General features: G+C 44.8%; 1 protein-coding gene across 1 annotated transcript in view; it reads left to right on the top strand.

Annotated features, from left to right (window-relative positions):
• Nucleotides 1–446: 446 nt before the first annotated feature.
• Nucleotides 447–11,485, top strand: part of EPS8 (EGFR pathway substrate 8, signaling adaptor) — a 63,338-nt gene continuing 52,299 nt past the window's right edge. Inside the window, exons 1-2 of the mRNA XM_082241241.1 lie at nt 447–515; nt 7,156–7,229. Of these exons, the coding sequence (XP_082097367.1) occupies nt 454–515; nt 7,156–7,229 (136 nt within the window). The 5' untranslated portion in view covers nt 447–453. The remainder of the gene's footprint in view (nt 516–7,155; nt 7,230–11,485) is intronic.

Raw genomic sequence — 11,485 nt, 5'->3', positions numbered from 1 at the left:
AACTTTGCGCTCCTCCCAAATTTGTGACACAGTTTCCCAACCAAATGTGCATATGTTTCAGAGGGGGTTGTGTGTGTCTGTATACATACATGCATGTGTGTGTGTGTGTGAGAAAATAATTTACCAAATGCATTATATTAAGGAAAATTGATTGTGTACATTACTCAAAACTACATACTGAACTGCATGTATTTGAAGAAATTCACTCTAAAAGCTGACAAATCTTCATGAATATTTTGGTATTTTTAAAAATCTCTTTGCTGCAGAAATATGGAGAATTTAATTTAAGACTGAGAAAATAAAAAAAAAACTTTGAGAACCGAAATGGACAGATTTCATCCATTGCTAGTCATCACTGGTAAATTCTGCAGTCTTTCTTTAATGTTTGTTAATATTATTGTACTGGTTGTCCTAATGACCTTTTCCTCTCCTGTTTCCACAGTGTTGATCAGAATGAATGGCCATATTTCAAACACCCACCCAAGTGCATATGGAAGTTACTCTTCTCAAGTAAAGTAAGTATTGTCCCACCAACATGACCTCTCCCTGCCACCCAAGTTCATTGAAAATAAAGTAAAAGGAAGAAGAAGCCCTAAGGTCTCCTCTGAGACTTAACATTTCATTTTCAGCCTGGAAGCTATTGTCATTTCAGACATAAGATCAATTTCATATGAGCTTGGATATAATGAGGGTACCAGCCTGCAGAGGCATGAATACCCTTTTCACATCAGACCTCAATAATGTGAATCTCAGTAAGTGTCTTTGTTGCTTCTTGTGTATCCCAGACTTAGATGCAACAAAAGCTCTAGGGTCCTTGCCGTGCTAGAAACTCAGATACGCAAACTAGGTGCTGAATGGCTTCTTAATCCAGGGTTACAGTAGCCCAAACAAAATGCCTCGTTGCCATTTTGGGGCCAGACAGCTCAAAACTTGAATTTTTCAATATGAGTTTTTGGTTCCTGAAATTCATTCTGATCATGCAGCTAAAATATAATGTATAGAATTATCTAGGATGTGTTGCTGGTGTGTGAAGACAGTCAAGATCCAGGGATCCCCAGGCATGCACCATCCTTGCACCCGGGCATCTTCACTTGGTCACAAGTGGCCGATAGCCAGGTCCAAATTGTGCCTGGTGCCTAGAGAATTTTGAATGCTGGGTCCTTGTACAATTGTTCCTAGATGAAGCTCGTAGAGAACTGTACCTATTCCAATCTGAAGAACATAAAAAGAGCCTGCTGGACAGGCCAATGGCTGATCTAATCCAGTATCCAATTCTCACAGTGGTCACTCAGATGCTTGTAGGAAATCCTCAAGCAGGGCCTTAGCACAACAACACTCTCCCCGGCTGCAGTTTCCAGTATCTGGTGGTCAGAAGCATCGCCGCATCCATCTATGGAGGCAGAACCTAGTTGTCATATAGTTAGTTGCCACCAATAGCCTGCCCTTCCACAAATTTGTCTAATCCTCTTTGAAAGCCATCCAAGTTGGTGGCCATCGCTGCCTCTTGTGGGAGTGAGTTCCATTGTCTTAATTGTGCACCATGGGAAGAAGCACTTTCTTTTTTCTATCCTAACTCTTCCAGCATGCAGCTTCATTGGACGCCCTCGAGTTCTAGTGTTGGGGGGAGAAAGGGGGGAAAGCTTTACTCTCTCCATGCTGTGTGTAATCTTATAAGCTTCTGTCATGCCATATCCATGCCTTGTGCAGGAGCATTTACAGTCAACAAACTGCACCCATCGCCCAGCTCCGCCAAGGTTAATTTGTTGATATGTGTGTCAACATTTTGGCTGCAGACTTCAATGTTGATGGTAAATAGAACCATAGCAGTCAGCTTCAATTGTCTCTGAAGCCGTCGCTTGAATTCCTTCTGGGATCCCAATAAATCTTTGGTCGTGCTCCAAGGCTTCTGTGGGTGAACTCAATTTTCCTGGGATTTTTAAATTTTATTTTCCTGATAGCTCATTGCTTTGTCTTGGAAGCTGTTCCCGAAGTTATCCCAAGATTTCAGAGAGATTTGAACCTGTCAGGACCTGGAGGTCCAGTGGCATCCTCAAGAATCACCTCTCAATCTTTAGGATCCAGTCTTTTGACTTGAGAGGATTGGGGTTGCTTCTCCTACTTCACAGATGTCCTGTTGTGAGGAGTCTTTGTGGAAAGGCAGTTAAAGACTCTGAGAGGGCAAAGACTGGTGGTTAGGATAGCTGTTGAAGAGGGGAGTCGATAACAGGGGACATTATAGATCAAGGATGAGGAATCTTTGGTGGCTGGGGAAACCCAGCCAGATGGGCGGGGTATAAATTATTGAGACATCACCTTGCCAACAAAGGTCCGTATAGTTCAAGCTATGGTTTTCCCAGTAGTGATGTATGGAAGTGAGAGCTGGACCATAAAGAAGGCTGATCGCCAAAGAATTGATGCTTTTGAATTATGGTGCTGGAGGAGACTCGTGAGAGTCCCATGGACTGCAAGATGATCAAACCTCTCCATTCTGAAGGAAATCAGCCCTGAGTGCTCACTGGAAGGACAGATCCTGAAGCTGAGACTCCAGTACTTTGGCCACCTCATGAGAAGAGAATACTCCCTGGAAAAGACCCTGATGTTGGAAAAGATGGAGGGCACAAGGAGAAGGGGACGACAGAGGACGAGATGGTTGGACAGTGTTCTCGAAGCTACCAGCATGAGTTTGACCAAACTGTGGGAAACAGTGGAAGACAGGAGTGCCTGGCGTGCGCTGGTCCTTGGGGTCACGAAGAGTCGGAAATGACTAAACGACTAAACAACAACATTATTATTATTAATCTTTTGGATGTTATTGGACTCCCATCAGCCCCCAATGGTCAGAGGTGCTGGGAGTTGTAGTCCAGTGAAATCTGTAGGGCCACAGCCGCCCCACCCCAGTTATAGATAGAGCCAATATTTTGACTCTACAGAAGCTCTATGCACTCATTATTTGGAGATATAGGAAGCTGCTTAGTTCATATAGCTCAGTTGTCATGGACTGACTGGACACAGAGGAATGGTGGGAGGTATCAGCTAGGGAACCCTCAAGGAACAAAGGATCAGAGCCCAGGAATTGGTGGTGGAACAATGATGAGTGGACAGAGGGAGAAGAGGGAGAAGCCTGGGAGGAGAAGTCCAGAAGCAGAAGCTGAAACGGGGGAGGATGGAGTCCAAGAAGTAGAGATGAGTCAGGCTGGTGAAGAAGCTCAGGTGTGTCTCTCTCCTGCTGTGACCAGCTCCCCTCCCCCGTCTCCAGAACCAGAAGAGGTATGAAGAGGGAGGAACAAAGTCAGGCAGGGTGCCCGAGTCTCAGATTGCTTGGGAAGGACCAGGCGAGGAGGAGATTTAGGCAGTTGTGAGAAGGTTGTGAGGACCTTCAGCCTCCATGGGGCAAGGCCTACTGAGAAGAGCTTCAATGCTCATCAGGCCTGGTACTCCTGAGCAGACTTTGTTTCTGCTAATAGTTAGCTTCACGTGTGATTTGTTGCTGACCCCGCTTCTGACAGCGGTATTGTCCACACTGACCGATAGTGGCTCACCAGGGTTTTAGATCTGGAGTATTCCCAGTCCTACATGGAACTGATGGGGACTGAACCTGGGATTTTCCATATCCAGTGCATGCATTCTGCTACCATCAAGCCGCTGAGTTGGTCAGGACTAGCATAAATAGTAGGATCCTGGGCATCTACCTTCACTTCATCATCAGGAGTGTGGTACGGGCTGGTCTTCAGTTTCTCTGCCTTCAGCCCTAACCTTCTACCTCTGTGTTGTAGCAACTGGTCTCTGAGTTAGACGACACACCCTCCAGGCCCAGGCTGAGGTATGGCTGCTTTCAGCCCCACCCTTACTTTAACGAAGGTCGCTCTTCAGACTTCTAAACTTAACTGATCTCTATTAGGGCCAGAAAACAAATTTCCCTTTGGAAACAGCTGTCCTATTGGTTTATGTACAACTGAATGGGTAGCAGCTGATAGTGCTATATGCTGTTGATTGCCAGGGGCAACCTTTCTACCCTTGGAAAGCTACTAATGGGATTTCCTCCCTCATCTAGAAGGAGATTCTGTGATTTGTGGTAATCTAAATAGATTTATAAATAGATCAGATGTTGTTTGCTCAAGCCAAAGCCATGCATAATTCATGTCTGTGGTTTTTTTATAGAAAAAGCAAGGGGTGAAAGTTGTCTCTTAAAAGACTCCGCAGTCTTCGGTTGCAATTCTGGTTTTGAGCTGCGATGTGTGTCTGTTTGTGTGCATGCTCTAGCAAAGTTAGGTAAAGGGTAAAGGGACCCCTGACCATTAGGTCCAATTGTGACCGACTCTGGGGTTGCGGCGCTCATCTCGCATTATTGGCCGAGTGAGCCGGCGTACAGCTTCCAGGTCATGTGGCCAGCATGATTAAGCCGCTTCTTGCGAAACCAGAGCAGCACATGGAAACGCTGTTTACCTTCCCACCAGAGCGGTACCTATTTATCTACTTGCACTTTGACGTACTTTTGAACTGCTAGGTTGGCAGGAGCAGGGACTGAGCAATGGGAGCTCACCCTGCCACGGGGATTCGAATTGCCAACCTTCTGATTGGCAAGTCCTAGGCTCTGTGGTTTAACCCACAGCGCCACCCACGTCCCTCTAGCAAAGTTATGCACATACAAATATATATTCGCACATACTGTATTCTTCATGCACGCACACACATTGTAACGAGCATTAGCAGTAAACAATAAAGTTTGATTCACACACAAGCTGTGCTCTCAAAATATGCACACACAAATAGTCACACAAATACAAGGGGAGAGCCTTAGATAGTCCAGTCATAAGGCAAACTTGCAAGCTGCTTACAAGCACGTTTATTCCAATAAATGATGCTTGGCCTTGGCTGGAATAAGTAACATCAGAACTATTTATAAATGTATTTAGCTGACTGCAAACCATAGGCTTTACTAAATTGGGATCACGGGTTGGAAATCCCACGAGAAGCTTTCCAAATCTGGGAGCATGCTGCTGGAAATTGACAGTGTAAATAACTTTGAGTTTCCCGAATTTGAGTTTCCCGAAATCCATAGCACCATGCAAAACATTCTGTAGCCTCCGTATGTGCGCTTGTTTGCTTGCTTTCAGATATTGATATGTTAGACCCAATACACAGGCACCCTGTGTCAAAGGTGACATTGTGAATTCCTGCTTCTACATGTAAACCAAAAACTAAGGAGTGGCATGACTTTCCTTCCGCGTGTCCTAAGGGGGCTTGAGTTTCTCAAATAGCAGCTGGTCTCCCCCCTACATTATATTGCAAATTGATTTTGGAACACAGGGGACTGTCAAAAGCAGTCTGTGGCACGCTTTGCCTGACCATTCAAAGGAGAAGAGTTACAAATTCCAATAGGCAAACAGAAGTCCTTGGACGTGCTTTTGAGATCCTGGTCATCTCCAGACACCCTTGTCACTTCTCATTTAGTAGCCAAGATTAAATTCTTTTCTTCACCCCCACTCATCCCGCTCCCAGTAGTTCTTGCTCACCTTTATAACCATTTTGAAGATGGGGAAATCCTTTGCAGGCACTGTACAGGCACTGTAATTTTGCAGTACAGTGGTACCTCGGGTTAAGAACTTAATTTGTTCTGGAGGTCCGTTCTTAACCTGAAACTGTTCTTAACCTGAGGTACCACTTTAGCTAATGGGGCCTCCTGCTGCCACCGCTGTGCAATTTCTGTTCTCATCCTGAAGCAAAGTTCTTAACCCGAAATACTATTTCTGGGTTAGCGGAGTCTGTAACCTTGAAGCGTCTGTAACCCGAGGTACCACTATAGAGCCAGTGTGATGCAGTAGCTGCCAGCCAGGATGGCTGTGGTCTCCCTTGTTCGGGGGGAGGCAGGATACCTCTGAATACCAGTGGCTGGGAATTGAAGGTGGAGAGAGTGCTGATTCTCAGGTCCTGCTTTCAGGCTCCTGATAATACCTGATTAGCCACTGTGAGAACAGGATGCTGGAATAGTTAAGCTGTTGACCTGGTCTAGCAGGGCTCTTCTTATGATTGCTGGGCAATGACCAGGACCACATCTCCACTCAGCCATGGTCTGGTCAACCTTGGGCTAGTCACTGTCAGCATAAAAATAATAATTATTGTTGTTATTATTATTAATACCCCGCCCATCTGGTTGGGTTGCCCCAGCCACTCTGGGCAGCTTCCAACAAAACATAATAATAATAATAAAACATCAAACACGAATAGTAAGAATCAGATCCTGTATAAAAAGTCACAATAACTTATAACCTACCTCACAGGATAAGGGGGTTGCAAAGTTGAGCTACCTCAAGCAAAGCAGTGGCAAAACAGGTGATTGTGAAGAGAACGTTTTGTAGGAGGCATTTCTGTTATCTGTGACCAGCAAAATGATACCAGTGTGCTTATTATAACAGGTGTGCATTTATTTATTTCATTGATTTCCTCCCTGCACAAGGACCCCCCACCACGCTGGCTTTCAAAATAGCCGCACAGAATCACTTGATGCAACCACTTCAGCTGAAACACACCCAAATGCACACTGGCATATATGAAATAACATGTAATCACCACATGGGCTTTTTAAATCCTCCTTTTGTTATTGTTTAATGGGGTTACTGAACCTTTGGAATTTCTGGATGGCATTATCTTGCTTGTTGTTGTTTTGAAGGTTTTTTTGTAAATTGTATTGGTTGTTTTGTATTTTATACATTTATTGATGAACCATTCATTGATTTTGAACAAAGGGCGGTATCTAAATAAAAACAATGGATGAAAGAATATGGATACAGAGAGCGGGGGATTTGAATGGATGACAGGGAGGCTGTAGGTGTTATAAATATAGCTCCACATAAAATAACTGCTTTGCATAACTTATTTTTCTTTAGCTAGCCACTTGGGGAATAGAGAAAGCAGAGCTGTGCGGGGCAATAAATCTCCACCTCTTAGAAATCTATTTTCTGAAGTGTCAGTAGGCATCCTGGTTTCCTTTCAATCACGTCTGCAGTCAATATGGTCTTGAAATATGGAAGCCAGGAGTTTCCAAGTTCCTGCGCTCAGTGCAAACATTATCTCTGTATGCATATTAGCTTTATAAGGTATGTCAGCTGGTCTTTTGCCAAAGGAAACCACACACAAACAATGCACCTTCTCTTACAGTGGATATGGATCACCAACATTTTCTCAGAGCGAGAGGGACCAGGCGTCGAAGACGAGTGCGAAAGCTTTGTACGGTAAGGCTCATTGGCTTTGTGTATGTGATAAGGCCACCATTATGAATTCCTTATTAACTTGGTGGAAGGTGTCTATAGCAGAGAATATTTAAAGCCCCTCTCCTTTGCTTAGTAGGCAATCTGTACTGTTATCTGCTGATCTGCTTCGAAAGTGGAAATACTAGCGTCATCCTGGGGTTGAAGCCTGTGATGGAGACTCCAGAGGGTTTAGGAGTTATCCAGACTTTTGCTTCAGCCATAGAATGAATTCGGGCAGTTCTGGTTTCACTGTAGTCTTTTGCTCTGTGCCTTCATGTTCATCTGGAGCTCGGAAATGCTGAAACACATTAGGAGATCAAGGGATGCCCTGTGCCCAGGAGTCTTCAGAAATCCAGATTTTGGGAAACCTCGGTTCTCGAACAGCTCCATTTTCAAACTCTTTTGGCTCGCGAATGCTGAAAACCCGGAAGTAACTGCTCTGGTTTTCAAACAATTTTCAGAAGCCGAATGTGCTATGTGGCTTCCGTTTTGAGTTTCCCTATTGTTCTGAGGCTTCCGCTTTCAGTTTTCAGTTGTTGAACGTTTTGGAAGTCAAATGGGCTTCTGGATGGATTGCGTTCGACAACCGAGGTTTGACTGTATCACCAGCTAAACATCATGATATACCAGTACAGCCTCAATACAATTGAGCAGTTAACTTCCGGGTTTTCGGCGTTCGGGAGCCGAAACATTAGAAAAGAGAGCCGTTTGAGGTTTGACTGTATATTGCAATGTCTGAAGTAAGGATGGAGCTATGTAGAGGCGCTAGAACTTGCCAATCAGAAGGTTGGCGGTTCGAATCCCTGTGATGGGGTGAGCTCCGTTGCTTGGTCCCTGCTCCTGCCAACCTAGCAGTTCAAAAGCACATCAAAGTGCAAGGAGATAAATAGGTACCACTCCGCCGGGAAGGTAAACGGCCTTTCCGTGTGCTGCTCTGGTTCACCAGAAGTGGCTTAGTCATGCTGGCCACATGACCTGGAAGCTGTATGCCGGCTCCCTCGGCCAATAAAGCGAGATGAGCGCCGCAACCCCAGAGTCGGCCACGACTGGACCTAATGGTCAGGGGTCCCTTTACCTTTGTCTGTGTAGAGGCATTGGCTGGCTTCACTATTTTCCCCACACGGTGATTTTTGCATAGCATGGGCGCACACACATCATGATTCGCGATATAGTGCCAGGTCAAAAAATGATGAAGCTGGTATCGCAATATGGACTTCAAGCCAGTTTTGGACGATGTATCGCCCAGCCCTAATGTGAGAGAGTGTGCATACGAGCTTCTGGTCACACCCAGACATTTGTGCTATCTGATCCCTGTCCGGACTGGGTTCCATTTTCATGGAAGTCCATTCATGCACAGGTGTCGACTTTCTTAAGGTCTGGATCCATGGGCAGGGCCATTGTAGTGCATGATACAGAGGCCTGCATGATACAGAGGCAGCTGCCTAACCACTCTCCCATCTATAGCTTCTGTGCACAGGGAAGGAGCGAGAAGGGTTTGTAATGTGTGTTTGTGCGTATGTCTCCAGCCTGAGAAGCTGCCAATTTTCTCTCTTAACAGTTGGTTCTCCGGGGAACTGATTAACAGCATCAGCATATTCGGAAAGCGGTGTCTTTAAAATGAAAAGATGTGCTGCTATGCGCATTTAAGAACTGAGTATAAGGCTATACAGTGGAAGTAGACACCTGATTAAATTCTGCTTGGGCCTTAATGCAGGCAATCTTCTAATTTAGCAGACTTCTTTTTTCAAAAGTAAAAACCTTGTGCAGCCTATTTGATTATGTTTAAAATGTATATCCCACTTTATCTAGAGCTCAAGAAGGCTTATAACGACAAAAACATGTGAAATCTAAAACATAAATTAAACCTAATTTGAACAGAAATCTCAGAAATTTAAATGAGAATGTAATAAAAAATAAAAATGTCAGAGAAGCATTTGTGACTCGAAGGCATCCTGAAATTACTTTAACCAGGTGCCTGAAACTCAGCAGTGACAGATCCTAGTCCTAGTCTAGTGGGGAGGAGTTCCACAGATTTCAGCCCATGACACTGAAAGCATAACCACTGGTCTGTGGGGGACCACTAATAATGCTCCCCTGGGTGTTGCTGTTGTTAATTAAATTTGTATCCTGACCTTCATCTGAAGATCCCAGAGCGATGCGATACACCACAGCAAAATACACAATGATCACCGGGAGCGATCTCAGTGATTGACCTTGGATATGCCATCTCTCCCGGGCCTAAGTCATTCAGGGCTTTGTAGACCTTCGAAGCTGGCCCTGGTACATAAGTCATGCGGGGGAGAATAATGTTTTGGATTGCTCATGGAAACAAAGGAATATACACTTTGGCAAAAGGAAGGCCAGAAAATAATAAATTGAAAGCAAAAACAATGTGAGGATCACATTGCTAGAAGCACAAGACCAACAGCAGAGAGGCAGTTGGATTCTTGGGTGGCGAGGGAATCAAATGTGTGCCAAAGGGGGAAAAGGAGATTGTGGAGAAGGTGGATTGGTTCTCCGCTTCTGTCTTCCTTGTGGAAGGGCAGATCTTGGTACCTAAGCTAACTTTCTCAGGAAGGAAGCTGGGAGCTGAGGCAAATAGCTGTGATCTCTTATGAAGTTCTAGGCCATATTAAAGAAGATTAAAAAAACAACAACCCACTTTAGGGAGGGGTAGGAAACAAATTGGAAGTGGAAACCCCCCATATAACCGAATGTGGACCAAGCATGATCAGTGGCCACAGAATGCTGACACTGGGGGGTGGGGGTGGGGAGACAGAGGAGCGAATGGAATGTCTGAAATCCTCTTCGTTTCACACTGCAACATTTTGTTGCAGTCCCCACCAGATGCATTTTGTTTCTAAATGAAAACCGCATTGAAGATCCTCTGGGATAGAAATAAAGTTAAATAATGTGCACAGGTTCATTTCTGTGCAGTGTGTGAACTGATCCTTTAAAAAAATCTCCTGTGTGTGGGTATTTATTTCTGCCAGGTGGCATTTTTCTTCTCCTCGCCACCTCCCTTTAGCGCTGTGAGGCATCCCATTTTTTACTGAAATCCCATCAGTGAGCACTATTGCCCTGTCACCTTCATGAATGGAAATCATTAATCGGTGTTGGATTGATCTAGATTTTACTACTTTTTTTAAAATCCCCATATTTTGTCAGGGGCAGATGGATTTTATTTCTTCAGATCCTCGTCCAAGCAGAAAACCAAGAAAGGTAGCGAATGATAAAAGAGTTGGCTTGCTGTGTGTGTGTTCACGCATGTTTTTTAAAAAAATGAAGTTTTTTTTCCTCAAAAGAAATGCTGCAAAAGCAAAAAAAGATATTGTCAACATTTTGAAACGATCAAAGGATTCTTGCAGCGGTTCTTTGGAATAATGAACTCATTAGCATTGGAGCAGACGATTGGGAATTTCTGTAGTGTGCTTTTGAGCCTGTTCCTCAGTGTTTTCCCCCCTTTGTGACTTGCATGATGTGTTGGCATTTTACTGCCCCCCCTTTTTTCATTCCATACTAATACCTTCCTTAGTCAAATTATTTACATGAAGAAGAAGAAGAAGAAGAGTTTGGATTTGATATCCCGCCTTTCACTCCCTTTAAGGAGTCTCAAAGCGGCTAACATTCTCCTTTCCCTTCCTCCCCCACAACAAACACTCTGTGAGCTGAGTGGGGCTGAGAGACTTCAGAGAAGTGTGACTGGCCCAAGGTCACCCAGCAGCTGCATGTGGAGGAGCGGGGAAGCAAACCCTGTTCCCCAGATTACGAGTCTACCGCTCTTAACCACTACACCACACTGGCTCTTTTTTTCTTTCCACGCTCCCCATTGGATCAACCTGTAAAAATGATGGTTGTGTTCACAGAATCACAGAACTGGAGAGGTGGAAGGGAACCCAAGGAACATCTAGTCCAACTCTCTGCAATGCAGGAAGCACAGCTAAAGAATCCCTGACAGATGGCCATCGAACCCCTGTTTAATAACTTCTAATGACAGAGAATCCAACACCATCCATTCCGCAGTTGAATACCGTATTTTTCGCACCATAGGACGCACCGAACAATAGGACACACCTTGTTTTAGAGGGGGGAGAACAAGAAAAAAAATTCTCCCCCTCTCTGCCCAGCGCCCCTTCAGTGAAGCGGCAGGAGGCGCTGCACAGAGAGGGGGAGAACTTTCCCCCTCTTGTTTTCCCGCTCTAAAACAAGGTGCCTTTTAAGGTGCGTTCAGGCGGCTA

This window comes from Podarcis vaucheri (genome assembly GCF_965113315.1).
Source record: "Podarcis vaucheri genome assembly, chromosome: 10".
NCBI lineage: Eukaryota > Metazoa > Chordata > Lepidosauria > Squamata > Lacertidae > Podarcis > Podarcis vaucheri.
The sequence above is the reverse complement of the archived record's forward strand: the minus strand, read 5'-3'. Positions and strand labels throughout refer to the sequence as shown.